This window comes from Bufo gargarizans, unplaced genomic scaffold, assembly GCF_014858855.1.
Source record: "Bufo gargarizans isolate SCDJY-AF-19 unplaced genomic scaffold, ASM1485885v1 original_scaffold_968_pilon, whole genome shotgun sequence".
NCBI lineage: Eukaryota > Metazoa > Chordata > Amphibia > Anura > Bufonidae > Bufo > Bufo gargarizans.
Window position 1 is genome coordinate 52,646 of NW_025334776.1, and position 25,285 is coordinate 77,930.

Below are 25,285 nucleotides of genomic sequence, written 5' to 3' on the forward strand. Positions count from 1 at the left end.
ACACCGCTATACAGGCACAGTGTTCTACACCGCTATACAGGCACAGTGTTCTACACCGCTATACAGGCGCAGTGTTCTACACCGCTATACAGGCACAGTGTTCTACACCGCTATACAGGCACAGTGCTCTACACCGCTATACGGGCGCAGTGCTCTACACCACTATACAGGCACAGTGCTCTACACCGCTATACAGGCACAGTGTTCTACACCGCTATACAGGCACAGTGCTCTACACCGCTATACAGGCACAGTGTTCTACACCGCTATACAGGCACAGGGTTCTACACCGCTATACAGGCACAGGGTTCTACACCGCTATACAGGCACAGTGCTCTACACCGCTGTCCAGGCACAGTGCTCTACACCGCTGTCCAGGCACAGTGCTCTACACCGCTGTCCAGGCACAGTGTTCTATACCGCTATACAGGCACAGTGTTCTACACCGCTATACAGGCACAGTGCTCTACACCGCTGTCCAGGCACAGTGCTCTACACCGCTGTCCAGGCACAGTGCTCTACACCGCTGTCCAGGCACAGTGCTCTACACCGCTGTCCAGGCACAGTGCTCTACACCGCTGTCCAGGCACAGTGCTCTACACCGCTGTCCAGGCACAGTGCTCTACACCGCTGTCCAGGCACAGTGCTCTACACCGCTGTAATAGCTGTTTTTAAAAGCTATTTGCCACAAATAAATCGTATCTTTTTGGAAAATTTGTCAAATTGACCAAATCAAAGGGGTGCTGCCTCTGACCTGAAGAAAAAGCTCAGTCTCCAAAAGTGTCAAAGCCTCTTTACTGAAAGAACTGAATCTTTGGCGCAATCGCCTCAGGACGTGGCCACAGGAGGCGGGTTTATACAAGGCTTCTTTACTGTAAGAGCTGTAGATCTGCAGAGCAGTCCCCTCCGGACGTGGTCTCAGCAGGAACAGGGGAAGGGGTTATACAAGGCTTCTTTACTGTAAGAGATGTAGATCTGTGGAGTAGACTCCTCAGGACGTGGTCTCAGCAGGGACAGGGGAGGGGGGATTATACAAGGCTTCTTTACTGTAAGATGTAGCTCTGTGGAGTAGACTCCTCAGGACGTGGTCTCAGCAGGGACAGGGGAGGGGGGATTATACAAGGCTTCTTTACTGTAAGATGTAGCTCTGTGGAGTAGATGCCTCAGGACGTGGTCTCAGCAGGAACAGGGGAAGGGGTTATACAAAGCTTCTTTACTGTAAGAGATGTAGATCTGTGGAGTAGATGCCTCAGGACGTGGTCTCAGCAGGGACAGGGGAGGGGGGATTATACAAGGCTTCTTTACTGTAAGATGTAGCTCTGTGGAGTAGATGCCTCAGGACGTGGTCTCAGCAGGAACAGGGGAAGGGGTTATACAAAGCTTCTTTACTGTAAGAGATGTAGCTCTGTGGAGTAGATGCCTCAGGACGTGGTCTCGGCAGGAACAGGGGAAGGGGTTATACAAAGCTTCTTTACTGTAAGATGTAGATCTGTGGAGTAGATGCCTCAGGACGTGGTCTCGGCAGGGACGGGGATGGGGTTATACAAGGCTTCTTTACTGTAAGATGTAGATCTGTGGAGTAGATGCCTCAGGACGTGGTCTCGGCAGGAACAGGGGAAGGGGTTATACAAAGCTTCTTTACTGTAAGAGATGTAGCTCTGTGGAGTAGACGCCTCAGGACGTGGTCACAACAGGAACAGGGGGAGGGTTAAATGAGGCTTCTTTACTGTAAGAGCTGTAGATCTGTGGAGTAGACTCCTCAGGACGTGGTCTCAGCAGGGACAGGGGAGGGGGGGGTTATACAAGGCTTCTTACTGTAAGATGTAGCTCTGTGGAGTAGACTCCTCAGGACGTGGTCTCAGCAGGGACAGGGGAGGGGGGGGGGTTATAAAAGGCTTCTTTACTGTAAGATGTAGCTCTGTGGAGTAGACTCCTCAGGACGTGGTCTCAGCAGGGACAGGGGAGGGGGGGGGGTTATACAAGGCTTCTTTACTGTAAGATGTAGCTCTGTGGAGTAGACTCCTCAGGACGTGGTCTCAGCAGGGACAGGGGAGGGGGGGGTTATACAAGGCTTCTTTACTGTAAGATGTAGCTCTGTGGAGTAGACGCCTCAGGACGTGGTCTCAGCAGGGACAGGGGGATGGGGTTATACAAGGCTTCTTTACTGTAAGATGTAGCTCTGTGGAGTAGACTCCTCTGGACCTGGTCACCAGAGGTACAGGGGTCAGGTCTATTATACAAGGGTTGAGATTAAGCCTTAAGTGACATTAATGCTTATAAAATGTGTAGAAATCGGAGTCTCTTCCTTCTGGGATTCACATCCCCCATCCCTTGGTTGAACTTCATGGACTTGTGTTTTGTGTTTTTGTTTTTTTAACCGTATTAACTTTTTGTGAAATGATGGGGGAAAAATGATTAATTACCATAACGTGTGAGGGAATTCGGGTTAGTTGTAAATGTAATTATTCCTAGACTTTGGATCGAACGCCACTTCAGATGCTTGGATTCACTAGACGTGGCGATCAGACATGGCCGCCTACGTGCTATATGGCACAAGCTGCTGCAAGCATTGAGCGGGATGGAGACTATGCTCCCTTCATTCTGGGCTGACCTCTTATAGGATATTTGCCATTCTGTGTGGATATCGTCTTCAGTGCTGAATAGTGATTATTGGCCGACCGTGGTCGCCTCGCGCAGAACAATGTCTGACCTGTAACCTGCAATAATTTCTGCAGATAAAAGACAAGCTGCGAAAACTGAAGGCAATCGTGCAATGGCGAGGACCAGTGATGGAGCCGAGCCCTGGAGTGTCCACCGTAAGTTCCCGCCGCCCTCGGTCCCCACAAAGTGCATGCAGGAAGTCATTCTACCTCTTTGTTTCAGTGGAACCAGTTACTAGATCTGGGCTCGGAGGTGGACGAGTCGTCTCTTGATGACATTATGGCCGACCAGAAGCCAAACCAGTGCTGTGCAGTGATGTATTCCACAGATGAAGCTGGAGAGCCGAGAGGAGCCATGATGAGCCACGATAATGTGAGTACTATACCGCCCCCCCCGGTTATCTCTATGTATAATATACTGTACAGAACTATACCTAATATACCGTACACTGCTATACCGCCCCCCTGTTATCTCTATGTATAATATACTGTACAGAACTATACCTAATATACCGTACACTGCTATACCGCCCCCTGTTATCTCTATGTATAATATACTGTACAGAACTATACCTGATATACCGTACACTGCTATACAGCCCCCTGTTATCTCTATGTATAATATACTGTACAGAACTATACCTAATATATATACCGTACACTGCTATACCGCGCCCCGGCTATCTCTATGTATAATATACTGTACAGAACTATACCTGATATACCGTACACTGCTATACCGCCCCCCTCTTATCTCTATGTATAATATACTGTACAGAACTATACCTAATATATATACCGTACACTGCTATACCGCCCCCTGTTATCTCTATGTATAATATACTGTACAGAACTATACCTAATATACCGTACACTGCTATACCGCCCCCTGTTATCTCTATGTATAATATACTGTATAGAACTATACCTAATATACCGTACACTGCTATACCGCCCCCTGTTATCTCTATGTATAATATACTGTACAGAACTATACCTAATATACCGTACACTGCTATACAGCGCCCCCTCTTATCTCTATGTATAATATACTGTACAGAACTATACCTAATATATACCGTACACTGCTATACCGCCCCCCTGTTATCTCTATGTATAATATACTGTATAGAACTATACCTAATATACCGTACACTGCTATACCGCCCCCCTGTTATCTCTATGTATAATATACTGTACAGAACTATACCTAATATACCGTACACTGCTATACCGCCCCCCTGTTATCTCTATGTATAATGTACTGTACAGAACTATACCTGATATACCGTACACTGCTATACCGCCCCCCTGTTATCTCTATGTATAATATACTGTACAGAACTATACCTAATATATATACCGTACACTGCTATACCGCCCCCTGTTATCTCTATGTATAATATACTGTACAGAACTATACCTAATATATATACCGTACACTGCTATACTGCCCCCTGTTATCTCTATGTATAATATACTGTACAGAACTATACCTAATATATACCGTACACTGCTATACCGCCCCCCTGTTATCTCTATGTATAATATACTGTATAGAACTATACCTAATATACCGTGCACTGCTATACCGCCCCCCCTGTTATCTCTATGTATAATGTACTGTACAGAACTATACCTAATATATATACCGTACACTGCTATACAGCGCCCCCTGTTATCTCTATGTATAATATACTGTACAGAACTATACCTAATATATATACCGTACACTGCTATACCGCCCCCCCCTGTTATCTCTATGTATAATATACTGTACTGCAGAACTATACCTAATATATATACCATACACTGCTATACCGCCCCCCCTGTTATCTCTATGTATAATATACTGTACAGAACTATACCTGATATATATACCGTACACTGCTATACCGCCCCCCCTGTTATCTCTATGTATAATATACTGTATAGAACTATACCTAATATACCGTACACTGCTATACCGCCCCCCTGTTATCTCTATGTATAATATACTGTACAGAACTATACCTAATATACCGTACACTGCTATACCGCCCCCTGTTATCTCTAATGTATAATATACTGTACAGAACTATACCTAATATATACCGTACACTGCTATACCGCCCCCCTGTTATCTCTATGTATAATGTACTGTACAGAACTATACCTGATATACCGTACACTGCTATACCGCCCCTGGTTATCACTATGTATAATATACTGTACAGAACTATACCTAATATATATACCGTACACTGCTATACCGCCCCCTGTTATCTCTATGTATAATATACTGTACAGAACTATACCTAATATATATACCGTACACTGCTATACCGCCCCCTGTTATCTCTATGTATAATATACTGTACAGAACTATACCTAATATATACCGTACACTGCTATACCGCCCCCCTGTTATCTCTATGTATAATATACTGTATAGAACTATACCTAATATACCGTACACTGCTATACCGCCCCCCTGTTATCTCTATGTATAATGTACTGTACAGAACTATACCTAATATATATACCGTACACTGCTATACAGCGCCCCCTGTTATCTCTATGTATAATATACTGTACAGAACTATACCTAATATATATACCGTACACTGCTATAACCCGCCCCCCTGTTATCTCTATGTATAATATACTGTATAGAACTATACCTAATATACCGTACACTGCGATACCGCCCCCCTGTTATCTCTATGTATAATATACTGTACAGAACTATACCTAATATACCGTACACTGCTATAACCGCCCCCCTGTTATCTCTATGTATAATATACTGTACAGAACTATACCTAATATATACCGTACACTGCTATACCGCCCCCCTGTTATCTCTATGTATAATGTACTGTACAGAACTATACCTAATATATATACCGTACACTGCTATACCGCGCCCCGGCTATCTCTATGTATAATATACTGTACAGAACTATACCTGATATACCGTACACTGCTATACCGCCCCCTGTTATCTCTATGTATAATATACTGTACAGAACTATACCTAATATATATACCGTACACTGCTATACCGCCCCCTGTTATCTCTATGATAATATACTTGTACAGAACCTATACCTAATATACCGTACACTGCTATACCGCCCCCTGTTATCTCTATGTATAATATACTGTACAGAACTATACCTATATATTATACCGTACACTGCTATACCCGCCCCCCCTGTTATCTCTCTGTATAATATACTGTACAGAAACTATACCTAATATACCGTACACTGCTATACCGCCCCCTGTTATCTCTAGGTATAATGTACGGTACAGAAACTATACCTAATATACCGTACACTGCTATACCGCCCCTGTTGTCTCTATGTATAATGTTACTGTACAGAAACGATAACCTAATATACCGTACACTGCTATACCGCCCCCCTGTTATCTCTATGTATAATATACTGTACAGAACTATACCTAATATATATAACGTACACTGCTATACGCCCCCCCTGTTACTCTATGTATAATATACTGTACAGAACTATACCCTAATATATATACCGTACACTGCTATACCGCCCCCTGTATCTCTATGTATAATATACTGGTACAGAACATAACCTAATATACCGTACACTGCTATACCGCCCCCCCTGTTATCTCTATGTATAATATACTGTACAGAACTATACCTAATATATACCGTACACTGCTATACCGCCCCCCTGTTATCTCTATGTATAATATACTGTACAGAACTATACCTGAGATATATATATATATATATATATATATATATATATATATATATATATATATATACCGTACACTGCTATACCGCCCCCCTCTTATCTCTATGTATAATATACTGTACAGAACTATACCTAATATACCGTACACTGCTATACCGCCCCCCTCTTATCTCTATGTATAATATACTGTACTGCAGAACTATACCTAATATACCGTACACTGCTATACCGCCCCCCTGTTATCTCTATGTATAATATACTGTACAGAACTATACCTGATATATATACCGTACACTGCTATACCGCCCCCCTGTTATCTCTATGTATAATGTACTGTACAGAACTATACCTAATATACCGTACACTGCTATACCGCCCCCTGTTATCTCTATGTATAATATACTGTACAGAACTATACCTGATATATATACTGTACACTGCTATACCGCCCCCTGTTATCTCTATGTATAATATACTGTACAGAACTACCTAATATATATACTGTACACTGCTATACCGCCCCCCTGTTATCTCTATGTATAATATACTGTACAGAACTATACCTAATATATATACTGTACACTGCTATACCGCCCCCCTGTTATCTCTATGTATAATATACTGTACAGAACTATACCTAATATATATACCGTACACTGCTATACCGCCCCCCTGTTATCTCTATGTATAATATACTGTACAGAACTATACCTAATATATATACTGTACACTGCTATACCGCCCCCCTGTTATCTCTATGTATAATGTACTGTACAGAACTATACCTAATATACCGTACACTGCTATACCGCCCACTGTTATCTCTATGTATAATATACTGTACTGCAGAACTATACCTAATATATATACCGTACACTGCTATACCGCCCCCCCTCTTATCTCTATGTATAATATACTGTACTGCAGAACTATACCTAATATATATACCGTACACTGCTATACCGCCCCCCTGTTATCTCTATGTATAATATACTGTACTGCAGAACTATACCTAATATATATACCGTACACTGCTATACCGCCCCCCCGGTTATCTCGATGTATAATATACTGTACAGAAACTATACCTAATATATATACCGTACACTGCTATACCGCCCCCTGTTATCTCTATGTATAATATACTGTACAGAACTATACCCAATATATATACCGTACACTGCTATACCGCCCCCTGTTATCTCTATGTATAATATACTGTACAGAACTATACCTGATATATATACCGTACACTGCTATACCGCCCCCTGTTATCTCTATGTATAATATACTGTACAGAACTATACCTGATATATATACCGTACACTGCTATACCACCCCCCTCTTATCTCTATGTATAATATACTGTACTGCAGAACTATACCTAATATATATACCGTACACTGCTATACCGCCCCCCTGTTATCTCTATGTATAATGTACTGTACAGAACTATACCTGATATACCGTACACTGCTATACCGCCCCCTGTTATCTCTATGTATAATATACTGTACAGAACTATACCTAATATATATACCGTACACTGCTATACCGCCCCCTGTTATCTCTATGTATAATATACTGTACAGAACTATACCTGATATATATACCGTACACTGCTATACCGCCCCCCCCCGGTTATCTCTATGTATAATATACTGTACAGAACTATACCTAATATACCGTACACTGCTATACCGCCCCCCTGTTATCTCTATGTATAATGTTACTGTACAGAACTATACCTGATATATACCGTACACTGCTATACCGCCCCCCTGTTATCTCTATGTATAATATACTGTACAGAACTATACCTGATATACCGTACACTGCTATACCGCCCCCTGTTATCTCTATGTATAATATACTGTACAGAACTATACCTAATATATATACCGTACACTGCTATACCGCCCCCCTGTTATCTCTATGTATAATATACTGTACAGAACTATACCTAATATATATACCGTACACTGCTATACCGCCCCCCTCTTATCTCTATGTATAATGTACTGTACAGAACTATACCTAATATATACCGTACACTGCTATACAGCGCCCTGTTATCTCTATGTATAATATACTGTACAGAACTATACCTAATATACCGTACACTGCTATACAGCCCCCCCTGTTATCTCTATGTATAATATACTGTACAGAACTATACCTAATATATATACCGTACACTGCTATACCGCCCCCCTCTTATCTCTATGTATAATGTACTGTACAGAACTATACCTGATATATACCGTACACTGCTATACCGCCCCCTGTTATCTCTATGTATAATATACTGTACAGAACTATACCTAATATATATACCGTACACTGCTATACCGCCCCCTGTTATCTCTATGTATAATATACTGTACAGAACTATACCTAATATATACCGTACACTGCTATACCGCCCCCCTGTTATCTCTATGTATAATATACTGTATAGAACTATACCTAATATACCGTACACTGCTATACCGCCCCCCTGTTATCTCTATGTATAATGTACTGTACAGAACTATACCTAATATATATACCGTACACTGCTATACAGCGCCCCCTGTTATCTCTATGTATAATATACTGTACAGAACTATACCTAATATATATACCATACACTGCTATACCGCCCCCCTGTTATCTCTATGTATAATATACTGTACAGAACTATACCTGATATATATACCGTACACTGCTATACCGCCCCCCTGTTATCTCTATGTATAATATACTGTACAGAACTATACCTAATATATATACTGTACACTGCTATACCGCCCCCCTGTTATCTCTATGTATAATATACTGTACAGAACTATACCTAATATATATACCGTACACTGCTATACCGCCCCCCTGTTATCTCTATGTATAATGTACTGTACAGAACTATACCTAATATACCGTACACTGCTATACCGCCCCCTGTTATCTCTATGTATAATGTACTGTACAGAACTATACCTAATATACCGTACACTGCTATACCGCCCCCCCTGTTATCTCTATGTATAATATACTGTACTGCAGAACTATACCTAATATATACCGTACACTGCTATACCGCCCCCCCTCTTATCTCTATGTATAATATACTGTACTGCAGAACTATACCTAATATATATACCGTACACTGCTATAACCGCCCCCCTGTTATCTCTATGTATAATATACTGTACTGCAGAACTATACCTAATATATACCGTACACTGCTATACCGCCCCCCCGGTTATCTCGATGTATAATATACTGTACAGAACTATACCTAATATATATACCGTACACTGCTATACCGCCCCCTGTTATCTCTATGTATAATATACTGTACAGAACTATACCTGATATATATACCGTACACTGCTATACCGCCCCCTGTTATCTCTATGTATAATATACTGTACAGAACTATACCTGATATATATACCGTACACTGCTATACCGCCCCCTGTTATCTCTATGTATAATATACTGTACAGAACTATACCTGATATATATACCGTACACTGCTATACCACCCCCCTCTTATCTCTATGTATAATATACTGTACTGCAGAACTATACCTAATATATATATACCGTACACTGCTATACCGCCCCCCTGTTATCTCTATGTATAATATACTGTACAGAACTATACCTAATATACCGTACACTGCTATACCGCCCCCCTGTTATCTCTATGTATAATATACTGTACAGAACTATACCTAATATATATACCGTACACTGCTATACCGCCCCCCTGTTATCTCTATGTATAATATACTGTACAGAACTATACCTAATATATATACCGTACACTGCTATACCGCCCCCTGTTATCTCTATGTATAATATACTGTACAGAACTATACCTAATATACCGTACACTGCTATACCGCCCCCCCTGTTATCTCTATGTATAATATACTGTACAGAACTATACCTAATATATACCGTACACTGCTATACCGCCCCCCCTGTATCTCTATGTATAATATACTGTACAGAACTATACCTAATATATATACCGTACACTGCTATACCGCCCCCCCTGTTATCTCTATGTATAATATACTGTACAGAATATACCTAATACATATACCGTACACTGCTATACCGCCCCCCTGTTATCTCTATGTATAATATACTGTACTGCAGAACTATACCTAATATACCGTACACTGCTATACCGCCCCCCTGTTATCTCTATGTATAATATACTGTACAGAACTATACCTAATATACCGTACACTGCTATACAGCCCCCCCTGTTATCTCTATGTATAATATACTGTACAGAACTATACCTAATATATACCGTACACTGCTATACCGCCCCCCGGTTATCTCTATGTATAATATACTGTACACTGCTATACAGCCCCCCCTCTTATTTCTATGTATAATATACTGTACAGAACTATACCTAATATATATATACCGTACACTGCTATACAGCGCCCCCGGTTATCTCTATGTATAATATACTGTACTGCAGCACTATACCTAATATACCGTACACTGCTATACCGCCCCCCCCTGTTATCTCTATGTATAATATACTGTACAGAACTATACCTAATATATATACCGTACACTGCTATACCGCCCCCTGTTATCTCTATGTATAATATACTGTACAGAACTATACCTAATATATATACCGTACACTGCTATACCGCGCCCTGTTATCTCTATGTATAATATACTGTACTGCAGAACTATACCTAATATACCGTACACTGCTTTACCGCGCCCTGTTATCTCTATGTATAATATACTGTACAGAACTATACCTAATATATATACCGTACACTGCTATACCGCCCCCTGTTATCTCTATGTATAATATACTGTACAGAACTATACCTAATATATACCGTACACTGCTATACCGCGCCCTGTTATCTCTATGTATAATATACTGTACTGCAGAACTATACCTAATATACCGTACACTGCTATACCGCGCCCCTGTTATCTCTATGTATAATATACTGTACAGAACTATACCTAATATATATACTGTACACTGCTATACCGCCCCCCTGTTATCTCTATGTATAATATACTGTACAGAACTATACCTAATATATATACCGTACACTGCTATACCGCCCCCCCTGTTATCTCTATGTATAATGTACTGTACAGAACTATACCTAATATACCGTAACACTGCTATACCGCCCCTGTTATCTCTATGTATAATGTACTGTACAGAACTATACCTAATATACCGTACACTGCTATACCGCCCCCCCCCTGTTATCTCTATGTATAATATACTGTACAGAACTATACCTAATATTATACCGTACACTGCTATACCGCCCCCCCTGTTATCTTATGTATATGTACTGTACAGAACTATACCTAATATACCGTACACTGCTATACCGCCCCCTGTTATCTCTATGTATAATATACTGTACTGCAGAACTATACCTAATATATATACCGTACACTGCTATACCGCCCCCCCTCTTATCTCTATGTATAATATACTGTACTGCAGAACTATACCTAATATATATACCGTACACTGCTATACCGCCCCCCCGGTTATCTCGATGTATAATATACTGTACAGAACTATACCTAATATATATACCGTACACTGCTATACCGCCCCCTGTTATCTCTATGTATAATATACTGTACAGAACTATACCCAATATATATACCGTACACTGCTATACCGCCCCCTGTTATCTCTATGTATAATATACTGTACAGAACTATACCTGATATATATACCGTACACTGCTATACCGCCCCCTGTTATCTCTATGTATAATATACTGTACAGAACTATACCTGATATATACCGTACACTGCTATACCACCCCCCTCTTATCTCTATGTATAATATACTGTACTGCAGAAACTATACCTTATATATATACCGTACACTGCTATACCGCCCCCCTGTTATCTCTATGTATAATATACTGTACAGAACTATACCTAATATACCATACACTGCTATACCGCCCCCCTGTTATCTCTATGTATAATATACTGTACAGAACTATACCTAATATATATACCGTACACTGCTATACCGCCCCCTGTTATCTCTATGTATAATATACTGTACAGAACTATACCTAATATACCGTACACTGCTATACCGCCCCCTGTTATCTCTATGTATAATATACTGTACAGAACTATACCTGATATATACCGTACACTGCTATACCGCCCCCCCTGTTATCTCTATGTATAATATACTGTACAGAACTATACCTAATACATATACCGTACACTGCTATACCGCCCCCCTGTTATCTCTATGTATAATATACTGTACTGCAGAACTATACCTAATATACCGTACACTGCTATACCGCCCCCCTGTTATCTCTATGTATAATATACTGTACAGAACTATACCTAATATACCGTACACTGCTATACAGCCCCCCTGTTATCTCTATGTATAATATACTGTACAGAACTATACCTAATATATACCGTACACTGCTATACCGCCCCCCGGTTATCTCTATGTATAATATACTGTACACTGCTATACAGCCCCCCCTCTTATTTCTATGTATAATATACTGTACAGAACTATACCTGATATACCGTACACTGCTATACCGCCCCCTGTTATCTCTATGTATAATATACTGTACAGAACTATACCTAATATATATACCGTACACTGCTATACCGCAACCCCTCTTATCTCTATGTATAATATACTGTACAGAACTATACCTAATATACCGTACACTGCTATACCGCCCCCCTCTTATCTCCATATGTATAATATACTGTACAGAACTATACCTAATATATATATACCGTACACTGCTATACAGCGCCCCCGGTTATCTCTATGTATAATATACTGTACTGCAGCACTATACCTAATATACCGTACACTGCTATACCGCCCCCCCTGTTATCTCTATGTATAATATACTGTACAGAACTATACCTGAATATATATATATATATATACCGTACACTGCTATACCGCCCCCTGTTATCTCTATGTATAATATACTGTACAGAACTATACCTAATACATATACCGTACACTGCTATACCGCCCCCTGTTATCTCTATGTATAATATACTGTACAGAACTATACCTAATATATATACCGTACACTGCTATACCGCGCCCTGTTATCTCTATGTATAATATACTGTACTGCAGAACTATACCTAATATACCGTACACTGCTATACCGCCCCCTGTTATCTCTATGTATAATATACTGTACAGAACTATACCTAATATACCGTACACTGCTTTACCGCGCCCTGTTATCTCTATGTATAATATACTGTACAGAACTATACCTAATATATATACCGTACACTGCTATACCGCCCCCTCTTATCTCTATGTATAATATACTGTACAGAACTATACCTAATTGTCATATACAGTATATACCGTACACTGCTATACAGCGCCCCCGGTTATCTCTATGTATAATATACTGTACAGAACTATACCTAATATATATACCGTACACTGCTATACAGCGCCCCCGGTTATCTCTATGTATAATATACTGTACAGAACTATACCTAATATATATACCGTACACTGCTATACCGCCCCCCTGTTATCTCTATGTATAATATACTGTACAGAACTATACCTAATATACCGTACACTGCTATACCGCGCCCCCGGTTATCTCTATGTATAATATACTGTACTGCAGAACTATACCTAATATATACCGTACACTGCTATACCGCCCCCCTGTTATCTCTATGTATAATATACTGTACAGAACTATACCTAATATACCGTACACTGCTATACCGCCCCCCTGTTATCTCTATGTATAATATACTGTACAGAACTATACCTAATATATATACCGTACACTGCTATACCGCCCCCCTGTTATCTCTATGTATATACTGTACTGCAGAACTATACCTAATATACCGTACACTGCTATACCGCCCCCTGTTATCTCTATGTATAATATACTGTACAGAACTATACCTAATATACCGTACACTGCTATACAGCGCCCCCGGTTATCTCTATGTATAATATACTGTACAGAACTATACCTAATTGTCATATACAGTATATACCGTACACTGCCCCTTGCTGTATGGTGCGGTGTATACTGTGCGCTCTCTATACGGTCATCTGATAACATAATGTCTGTACAGTAAATGTTGTTTACATGGGGTCAGAAGCTCCAGGTGGCGGACCATCTACAGTGCTTCCTTGACTATTTATACCGCCAGTCCATATGGCTCTCCCATACGTAGCGCCGCAGAGGGTTGTGGGTAACCCCGGGGAGGTCAGCCTGTATGGTCTCCAGCATTAAATATACAGTGCAGGACTGCTCATGTGCCGTATGATCCCTCTATAGGTGACCTGGACATCTAGGGCCCTGCAGGAGACGCTGGGATTGGGTTCGGAGGAGGTTGTCGTCAGTTACCTGCCCCTCAGCAGCATGTCCGTGCAGCTCTTCGACCTGTGGCTCATTCTGTCCTGTGGAGGCTCCACGTTCTTCACAGAGCCTGCGGCGTGGAAGGTGAGAATCTGAACCCCAGGACTGTATTCGAAGGAGCTGAGCCGGACACGAAATAGAACCGGTTGCAGTGGCTGAATTTGGGGTGGCCCCAATGCTATGCTGGGGCCCATAGATACCGTTGAGGTGTCGCCATGTGTTGCTGCTCTCCAGAAGGAATGGTAAGGCGCAGTGCACCCCAATGGTAATTAAGTCCAGAGAGACACGTCTGCATTAACCAGGGGGGCTTATTTACTGGAGAGATTCAGGTGCAAAACAATACAGGCGAGGTATAGGGCTGGCTTCTCCAGTCTCCTCCCTGAGACACGAGGCGTAGGGCTGGCTTCTCCAGTCTCCTCCCTGAGACACGAGGCGTAGGGCTGGCTTCTCCAGTCTCCTCCCTGAGACACGAGGCGTAGGGCTGGCTTCTCCAGTCTCCTCCCTGAGACACGAGGCGTAGGGCTGGCTTCTCCAGTCTCCTCCCTGAGACACGAGGCGTAGGGCTGGCTTCTCCAGTCTCCTCCCTGAGACACGAGCGTAGGGCTGGCTTCTCCAGTCTCCTCCCTGAGACACGAGGCGTAGGGCTGGCTTCTCCAGTCTCCTCCCTGAGACACGAGGCGTAGGGCTGGCTTCTCCAGTCCTCCTCCCTGAGACACGAGGCGTAGGGCTGGCTTCTCCAGTCTCCTCCCTGAGACACGAGGCGTAGGGCTGGCTTCTCCAGTCTCCTCCCTGAGACACGAGGCGTAGGGCTGGCTTCTCCAGTCTCCTCCCTGAGACACGAGGCGTAGGGCTGGCTTCTCCAGTCTCCTCCCTGAGACACGAGGCGTAGGGCTGGCTTCTCCAGTCTCCTCCCTGAGACACGAGGCGTAGGGCTGGCTTCTCCAGTCTCCTCCCTGAGACACGAGGCGTAGGGCTGGCTTCTCCAGTCTCCTCCCTGAGACACGAGGCGTAGGGCTGGCTTCTCCAGTCTCCTCCCTGAGACACGAGGCGTAGGGCTGGCTTCTCCAGTCTCCTCCCTGAGACACGAGGCGTAGGGCTGGCTTCTCCAGTCTCCTCCCTGAGACACGAGGCGTAGGGCTGGCTTCTCCAGTCTCCTCCCTGAGACACGAGGCGTAGGGCTGGCTTCTCCAGTCTCCTCCCTGAGACACGAGGCGTAGGGCTGGCTTCTCCAGTCTCCTCCCTGAGACACGAGGCGTAGGGCTGGCTTCTCCAGTCTCCTCCCTGAGACACGAGGCGTAGGGCTGGCTTCTCCAGTCTCCTCCCTGAGACACGAGGCGTAGGGCTGGCTTCTCCAGTCTCCTCCCTGAGACACGAGGCGTAGGGCTGGCTTCTCCAGTCTCCTCCCTGAGACACGAGGCGTAGGGCTGGCTTCTCCAGTCTCCTCCCTGAGACACGAGGCGTAGGGCTGGCTTCTCCAGTCTCCTCCCTGAGACACGAGGCGTAGGGCTGGCTTCTCCAGTCTCCTCCCTGAGACACGAGGCGTAGGGCTGGCTTCTCCAGTCTCCTCCCTGAGACACGAGGCGGAGGGCAGGCCTCTCCAGTCTCCTCCCTGAGACACGAGGCGGAGGGCAGGCCTCTCCAGTCTCCTCCCTGAGACACGAGGCGGAGGGCAGGCCTCTCCAGTCTCCTCCCTGAGACACGAGGCGGAGGGCAGGCCTCTCCAGTCTCCTCCCTGAGACACGAGGCGGAGGGCAGGCCTCTCCAGTCTCCTCCCTGAGACACGAGGCGGAGGGCAGGCCTCTCCAGTCTCCTCCCTGAGACACGAGGCGGAGGGCAGGCCTCTCCAGTCTCCTCCCTGAGACACGAGGCGGAGGGCAGGCCTCTCCAGTCTCCTCCCTGAGACACGAGGCGGAGGGCAGGCCTCTCCAGTCTCCTCCCTGAGACACGAGGCGGAGGGCAGGCCTCTCCAGTCTCCTCCCTGAGACACGAGGCGGAGGGCAGGCCTCTCCAGTCTCCTCCCTGAGACACGAGGCGGAGGGCAGGCCTCTCCAGTCTCCTCCCTGAGACACGAGGCGGAGGGCAGGCCTCTCCAGTCTCCTCCCTGAGACACGAGGCGGAGGGCTGGCCTCTCCAGTCTCCTCCCTGAGACACGAGGCGAGGGCTGGCCTCTCCAGTCTCCTCCCTGAGACACGAGGCGGAGGGCTGGCCTCTCCAGTCTCCTCCCTGAGACACGAGGCGGAGGGCTGGCCTCTCCAGTCTCCTCCCTGAGACACGAGGCGGAGGGCTGGCCTCTCCAGTCTCCTCCCTGAGACACGAGGCGGAGGGCTGGCCTCTCCAGTCTCCTCCCTGAGACACGAGGCGGAGGGCTGGCCTCTCCAGTCTCCTCCCTGAGACACGAGGCGGAGGGCAGGCCTCTCCAGTCTCCCTGGCAGAAGAAGGGTTTGATGAGGAAAGGCCTGAGCTAACTCTCCCTCTCTTCAGAAGGCTGGTACTCTGGTCCAAGGCTGGTGATCCAGGGTCTCCGTCTCAGCGTCCTCTTCTGGTCACTCAGTAGTTTGGCAGTCTCTCCTCTTCCAAGCACTGTTCCCTAACTTTAGCTCTCTAGGGGCTCTGACTTCTGTTTATATACAGTATTAGCTAGACAAGAACCTTCTAGTGGGAGGGGTGGAGAAGCTCCGCACAAGCTGATACAATGTTACACTTTCTGTCTGTCATAGACTTATATTAGACCAGGGTTTCTCAACTCCAGTCCTTGGGACCCACCTACCTGTCAGGATTTGAGTAGATCCCACAGAATGAATACATGTGGTAAGTCCTGATGCTTGGACACTAATTATATCACCTGCTCAATACAAAGGAAATCCTGAAAACATGACCGGTAGGTGGGTCCCGAGGAATGGAGTTGGGAAACCCTGCATTAGGGCTTCAATGATGCAGCAGTTTTTCCAGACACAAAACAAGTTTCTAGACATAAGAGCGAAACCACATTCAAAAGGTCAGGCTGTCTGGTTTTGGTGGAAAACATCTGGCTTTTTCCCTCAAATGTTTTTTCTTTAAGGCTACTTTCACATTATAGGCTTGACAAAGGCCCCGCTGAGAGGGCTGAAACGTTGCCTGGGAATATAGGGGTCATCACCCCGATCACATTTGGAGTGCTGCCTATTCTTTGGATATACTACATGGGAGGAAAGTCCACCTACTCGGAGGATTTGCACCCTAACTACTTTTTTCACTGTGCTGCTGTTCTTTTGGTTTTTATTGAGTCGCACTATATGTACCCCAAATGGTTCCTAAAAAAAACTACAAGTAATCGCGCAAAATAAAAAAAATTAGAAGGAAAAATGTAAAAAGCCAGTACTGCTGGAACACAATGGGGGAAACTGTTACTGGTCCTTGGGGTCATGCATATGAACATGTGACGCCCAGGCCGTGCACTGGGGTCTCCTGATTGAGGACCTCAATGCTCAGGCTCTGTCTCCTGATTGAGGACCTCAATGCTCAGGCTCTGTCTGTGTCTCCTGCTCTGACCGATGCAGGCCTGGGTCCGCCTTCCGTACCGGTCACATTTTTTTGCAGTGTGGAGGGATGGACCGAAATGCCATGGAAGCGCTCCGTACCGCTCCCGTGCCTCTGCTCCGTATTGTCCAGATTATTCCATTGAATCAAAAGGTGCACGCACGTCTGGTGCCCATATACTGCGGACCGCAATATGGGCATGGGTGGCACACGGTCAGGCTAAAATTAAGTCCCTAAAGGGTTAGCACTGAGTTATGCGCCAAGATTTGCGCCAGACCCAAATTAAAAATCTACAATAAAATGGCATTTTTGGGAGGGAGTTTCCAATTTCAATGGTTTTGCTTTTAGTATTCAGTGTGTCTCTCGATGTGTAAGGACCCGCTCCCTCTGAGGCAAGGGGACCTATCGGGTCCCTCTGTGGAGATGTAGAGGAGATGGATCACGTGTGTGCGTGTAACAGTTTATACGGCCGAAAAAAGCCCTCCGTCCATCCAGTTCTGCTGTCATCCCGCAAGGTGATCCCGAGGAAAGCAAAGAAAACTGAGAGGTAGAAGCCAATTCTCCCCACCGAAGACCTCATGCACACGGCAGTGTTTTTTCACTGTCAGTGATTTGGCTTCAGTTGTGTTTCCTTGTGTCTTCCTTGTTGTTGTCTGACGGGGGAAAAAAGGAAGGTTAATGAAAAGTGTAATTTTATTGCACCAAGGTCTTGTAGAAAAAAACGGACGCGGACACAGATGACATACCAGTTGTGCATCCGTTTTATTTTACGTAACCATTGACTTCAATAGGTCCGTCCTCCGTTTTCCACTGACAAGAATAGGTCAGGTTATATTTTTTTTGACAGACTGGAATCGCGGATCACGGACGCGGATTCACAGCTCCATAGAAATGAATGGGACCTCCGCTAAACTGTGAAAAATGACGGAACGGACGCGGATGCACACAACTGTCGTGTGCATGAGGCCTAAGAGGAAGAAAATTCCTTCCTGACTCCAATCAGGCGTCAGAATAACTCCCTGGATCAACGACCCCTCTCTAGTAGCGATAGCCTGTAATATTATTACACTCCAGAAATACATCCAGGCCCCTCCTGAACTCCTTTATTGTACCCACCATCACCACCTCCTCAGGCAGAGAGCTCCATAGTCTCACTGCTCTTACCGTAAAGAATCCATAGTGTCACTGCTCTTACCGTAAAGAGTCCATAGTCTCACTGCTCTTACAGTAAAGAGTCCATAGTCTCACTGCTCTTACAGTATAGAGTCCATAGTCTCACTGCTCTTACAGTATAGAGTCCATAGTCTCACTGCTCTTACAGTATAGAGTCCATAGTCTCACTGCTCTTACAGTAAAGAGTCCATAGTCTCACTGCTCTTACAGTACAGAGTCCATAGTCTCACTGCTCTTACAGTAAAGAGTCCATAGTCTCACTGCTCTTACAGTAAAGAGTCCATAGTCTCACTGCTCTTACAGTATAGAGTCCATAGTCTCACTGCTCTTACAGTATAGAGTCCATAGTCTCACTGCTCTTACAGTATAGAGCTCCATAGTCTCACTGCTCTTACCGTAAATAGTCCATAGTCTCACTGCTCTTACAGTAAAGAGTCCATAGTCTCACTGCTCTTACAGTAAAGAGTCCACAGTCTCACTGCTCTTACCGTAAATAGTCCATAGTCTCACTGCTCTTACCGTAAAGGGTCCATAGTCTCACTGCTCTTACAGTACAGAGTCCATAGTCTCACTGCTCTTACAGTACAGAGTCCATAGTCTCACTGCTCTTACCGTAAAGGGTCCATAGTCTCACTGCTCTTACAGTAAAGAGTCCATAGTCTCACTGCTCTTACCGTAAAGAGTCCATAGTCTCACTGCTCTTACCGTAAAGAGTCCATAGTCTCACTGCTCTTACCGTAAAGAGTCCATCGTCTCACCGCTCTTACCGTAAAGAGTCCATCGTCTCACCGCTCTTACCGTAAAGAGTCCATCGTCTCACCGCTCTTACCGTAAAGAGTCCATCGTCTCACCGCTCTTACCGTAAAGAGTCCATAGTCTCACTGCTCTTACAGTATAGAGTCCATAGTCTCACTGCTCTTACCGTACAGAGTCCATAGTCTCACTACTCTTACAGTATAGAGTCCATAGTCTCACTGCTCTTACAGTACAGAGTCCACAGTCTCACTGCTCTTACAGTATAGAGTCCATAGTCTCACTGCTCTTACAGTACAGAGTCCATAGTCTCACTGCTCTTACAGTATAGAGTCCATAGTCTCACTGCTCTTACAGTACAGAGTCCATAGTCTCACTGCTCTTACAGTAAAGAGTCCATAGTCTCACCGCTCTTACAGTATAGAGTCCACAGTCTCACTGCTCTTACAGTATAGAGTCCATAGTCTCACTGCTCTTACAGTAAAGAGTCCATAGTCTCACTGCTCTTACAGTATAGAGTCCATAGTCTCACTGCTCTTACAGTATAGAGTCCATAGTCTCACTGCTCTTACAGTATAGAGTCCATAGTCTCACTGCTCTTACAGTACAGAGTCCATAGTCTCACTGCTCTTACAGTATAGAGTCCATAGTCTCACTGCTCTTGCAGTATAGAGTCCATAGTCTCACTGCTCTTACAGTAAAGAGTCCATAGTCTCACTGCTCTTACAGTAAAGAGTCCATAGTCTCACTGCTCTTACAGTAAAGAGTCCATAGTCTCACTGCTCTTACAGTAAAGAGTCCATAGTCTCACTGCTCTTACAGTAAAGAGTCCATAGTCTCACTGCTCTTACCGTAAAGAGTCCATAGTCTCACTGCTCTTACCGTAAAGAGTCCATAGTCTCACTGCTCTTACCGTAAAGAGTCCATAGTCTCACTGCTCTTACAGTAAAGAGTCCATAGTCTCACTGCTCTTACCGTAAAGAGTCCACAGTCTCACTGCTCTTACAGTAAAGAGTCCATAGTCGCACTGCTTAGTTTGCTGTTCACCAAAATTCCTAGGTTCTTTTCCATGTCAGTGTTACCGAGTGTTTTACCATTTAGTATGTACGGGTGACTTGCATTATTCCTTCCCATGTGCATAACCTTACATTTGTCAGTGTTAAACCTAGTCTTCCACGTCTCTGCCCAAGCCTCCAATCTATCCAGATCCATCTGTAGCCGTATACGGTCCTCTGTAGTGTGTGTATAATGCCCGTGATGAGAGCATAGTCCTGCCACACATCACTAGTCAGACCACACATGGAGGACTGTGTACAGTTAGTAGTCCCGACTATAGCACTCTGGTACTAAATATGCTGGTCTCTGCTTATCTTGAGCTATCCGATAAGGGCGTTCTCCCTCGTGGCAGGCATCCGTCCTCTGCTACATTTGCTGGATGCTCTCCTGAAGTAGGTTTTTAGGTTTTCCACTATATCCCGGAGGGCTTCTAGTGAATAAGGACAATTCTGCGCACTAATTATCCATCCGTGCCCCGGCTCTTGTGCTGAGGAGGTCCAGAAGCTAGCTTCAGCTGTGGCCCTCACTAGGCTTGCTTCATACTTAGACCCGCTGTCTGGTGCTTGGCTGCTGTAGAGGAACGTTCGCTGTACTCCCTTAGCCTGGCCATGACCAAGGGTAGAAATGGCAACTACGTGGTGGACGATGCCTGTTTCTCTCCTCCATATACACTGTACTACACTCCACACCCAAGCTATATATATAATGTGGTGCCAGCACCACCTAGGGGCGAATGGGTGAAATGACAATGCCAGCCTGATAACAGGAAATACCATACAATGCAAATACATGGCAGATGTTTAAAGTGTCCCTTATACACACGTGGGACGCTGCACTCCTGTTAGTAATTTATTGTTGTTTTTAGCTCCATGTATCTCTCCCCACAGAGACTCCACATGTCCGTGTCCCTCACTTATATCTTCACGGAGTGTGGGCCTTAGACAGGACTTTACATAAAGGAGAACCCCCCCCCCCCCCCCTCTCCGGTTTTGACGATCCTTTCTAAACAGACTGTAATCCTGTACATTAACCACCCAGTCATAGCTATCATCCAGCCGTGTCTCAGTTATTCCCCCTGTCATAGCTATCATCCAGCCGTGTCTCAGTTATTCCCCCTGTCATAGCTATCATCCAGCCGTGTCTCAGTTATTCCCACTGTCATAGCTATCATCCAGCCGTGTCTCAGTTATTCCCACTGTCATAGCTATCATCCAGCCGTGTCTCAGTTATTCCCGCTGTCATAGCTATCATCCAGCCGTGTCTCAGTTATTCCCACTGTCATAGCTATCATCCAGCCGTGTCTCAGTTATTCCCACTGTCATAGCTATCATCCAGCCGTGTCTCAGTTATTCCCACTGTCATAACTATCATCCAGCCGTGTCTCAGTTATTCCCACTGTCATAGCTATCATCCAGCAGTGTCTCAGTTATTCCCCCTGTCATAGCTATCATCCAGCAGTGTCTGTTATTCCCGCTGTCATAGCTATCATCCAGCCGTGTCTCAGTTATTCCCACTGTCATAGCTATCATCCAGCCGTGTCTCAGTTATTTCCACTGTCATAGCTATCATCCAGCCGTGTCTCAGTTATTCCCACTGTCATAGCTATCATCCAGCCGTGTCTCAGTTATTACCACTGTCATAGCTATCATCCAGCCGTGTCTCAGTTATTCCCACTGTCATAGCTATCATCCAGCCGTGTCTCAGTTATTCCCACTGTCATAGCTATCATCCAGCCGTGTCTCAGTTATTCCCACTGTCATAGCTATCATCCCAGCCGTGTCTGTTATTCCCACTGTCATAGCCATCATCCAGCCGTGTCTCTGTTATTCCCACTGTCATAGCCATCATCCAGCCGTGTCTCAGTTATTCCCACTGTCATAGCTATCATCCAGCCGTGTCTCAGTTATTCCCACTGTCATAGCTATCATCCAGCCGTGTCTCAGTTATTCCCACTGTCATAGCTATCCTCCAGCCGTGTCTCAGTTATTCCCACTGTCATAGCTATCATCCAGCCGTGTCTCAGTTATTCCCACTGTCATAGCTATCATCCAGCCGTGTCTCAGTTATTCCCACTGTCATAGCTATCATCCAGCCGTGTCTCAGTTATTCCCACTGTCATAGCTATCATCCAGCAGTGTCCTCAGTTATTCCCACTGTCATAGCTATCATCCAGCAGTGTCTCAGTTATTCCCACTGTCATAGCTATCCTCCAGCCGTGTCTCAGTTATTCCCACTGTCATAGCCATCATCCAGCCGTGTCTCAGTTATTCCCACTGTCATAGCCATCATCCAGCCGTGTCTCAGTTATTCCCACTGTCATAGCTATCATCCAGCCGTGTCTCAGTTATTCCCACTGTCATAGCTATCCTCCAGCCGTGTCTCAGTTATTCCCACTGTCATAGCTATCATCCAGCCGTGTCTCAGTTATTCCCACTGTCATAGCTATCATCCAGCCGTGTCTCAGTTATTCCCACTGTCATAGCTATCATCCAGCCGTGTCTCAGTTATTCCCACTGTCATAGCTATCATCCAGCAGTGTCTCAGTTATTCCCACTGTCATAGCTATCATCCAGCAGTGTCTCAGTTATTCCCACTGTCATAGCTATCCTCCAGCCGTGTCTCAGTTATTCCCACTGTCATAGCATCATCCAGCCGTGTCTCAGTTATTCCCACTGTCATAGCCATCATCCAGCCGTGTCTCAGTTATTCCCACTGTCATAGCTATCCTCCAGCCGTGTCTCAGTTATTCCCACTGTCATAGCTATCATCCAGCCGTGTCTCAGTTATTCCCACTGTCATAGCTATCATCCAGCCGTGTCTCAGTTATTCCCACTGTCATAGCTATCATCCAGCCGTGTCTCAGTTATTCCCACTGTCATAGCTATCATCCAGCCGTGTCTCAGTTATTCCCACTGTCATAGCTATCATCCAGCCGTGTCTCAGTTATTCCCGCTGTCATAGCTATCATCCAGCCGTGTCTCAGTTATTCCCACTGTCATAGCTATCCTCCAGCCGTGTCTCAGTTATTCCCGCTGTCATAGCCATCATCCAGCCGTGTCTCCAGTTATTCCCACTGTCATAGCTATCATCCAGCCGTGTCTCAGTTATTCCCACCGTCATAGTCCTCCTCACACATCACTAATTCCAGTTCCCCGGTTTATTAGTCAGGCTTCTGGCATTAGTACACATACATGTGAGAGGTTTATGTATAGTTTTTTACCCTACACCTTTCCTTCTGAGCTGTTCTAGTCCCTCCTTCCATTCCTCCCCCGGTCCCACTACCTCCCCCCGGTCTCTATCTGCACTATCTTCCCCTCCTATAATGTAATTACCCCCCAGTCCCATTACCTGCCCCCGGTCTCTATCTGCACTATCCTCCCCTCCTATAATGTAATTACCCCCCAGTCCCATTACCTGCCCCCGGTCTCTATCTGCACTATCCTCCCCTCCTATAATGTAATTACCCCCCAGTCCCATTACCTGCCCCCGGTCTCTATCTGCACTATCCTCCCCTCCTATAATGTAATTATTTTTTTTAAGGACTTTCCACCTACCTCTAACTTTGTCATTGGTTCCGATATATGGACCATGACCGCTGGGTCTTCTCCAGCCCCTCCCAGTAATCTGTCACCCCGATCCGCGATGTGCTGAACTCGAGCGCCAGGAAGACAACACAGCGTTGGGCGATCCTGGTCTTTGTGACAGATTTCCCCATCTGTTCTCCTAATAATGGAGTCTCCCACTACCAGCACCCGTCTGCTCTGCTCTCCTGGGCCCCTGCTAACTGGAACAGACATTCCCCTGACTGGCAGAGGAAGGGTCCGGCTGCAGCAGTGCCGTCCCTGGACTGACAACCCCCTGACTGGCAGAGGAAGGGTCCGGCTGCAGCAGTGCTGTCCCTGGACTGACAACCCCCTGACTGGCAGAGGAAGGCTCCGGCTGC

At 45.0% G+C, this 25,285-nt stretch overlaps 1 protein-coding gene across 1 annotated transcript in view; it reads left to right on the top strand.

Moving 5' to 3' along the window:
- The window catches only part of LOC122924265 (long-chain-fatty-acid--CoA ligase ACSBG2-like), a 58,500-nt gene that overhangs the window by 30,546 nt on the left and 2,669 nt on the right, over window positions 1–25,285 (top strand). Inside the window, exons 6-8 of the mRNA XM_044275203.1 lie at window positions 2,736–2,816; window positions 2,884–3,033; window positions 14,764–14,928. Of these exons, the coding sequence (XP_044131138.1) occupies window positions 2,736–2,816; window positions 2,884–3,033; window positions 14,764–14,928 (396 nt within the window). The remainder of the gene's footprint in view (window positions 1–2,735; window positions 2,817–2,883; window positions 3,034–14,763; window positions 14,929–25,285) is intronic.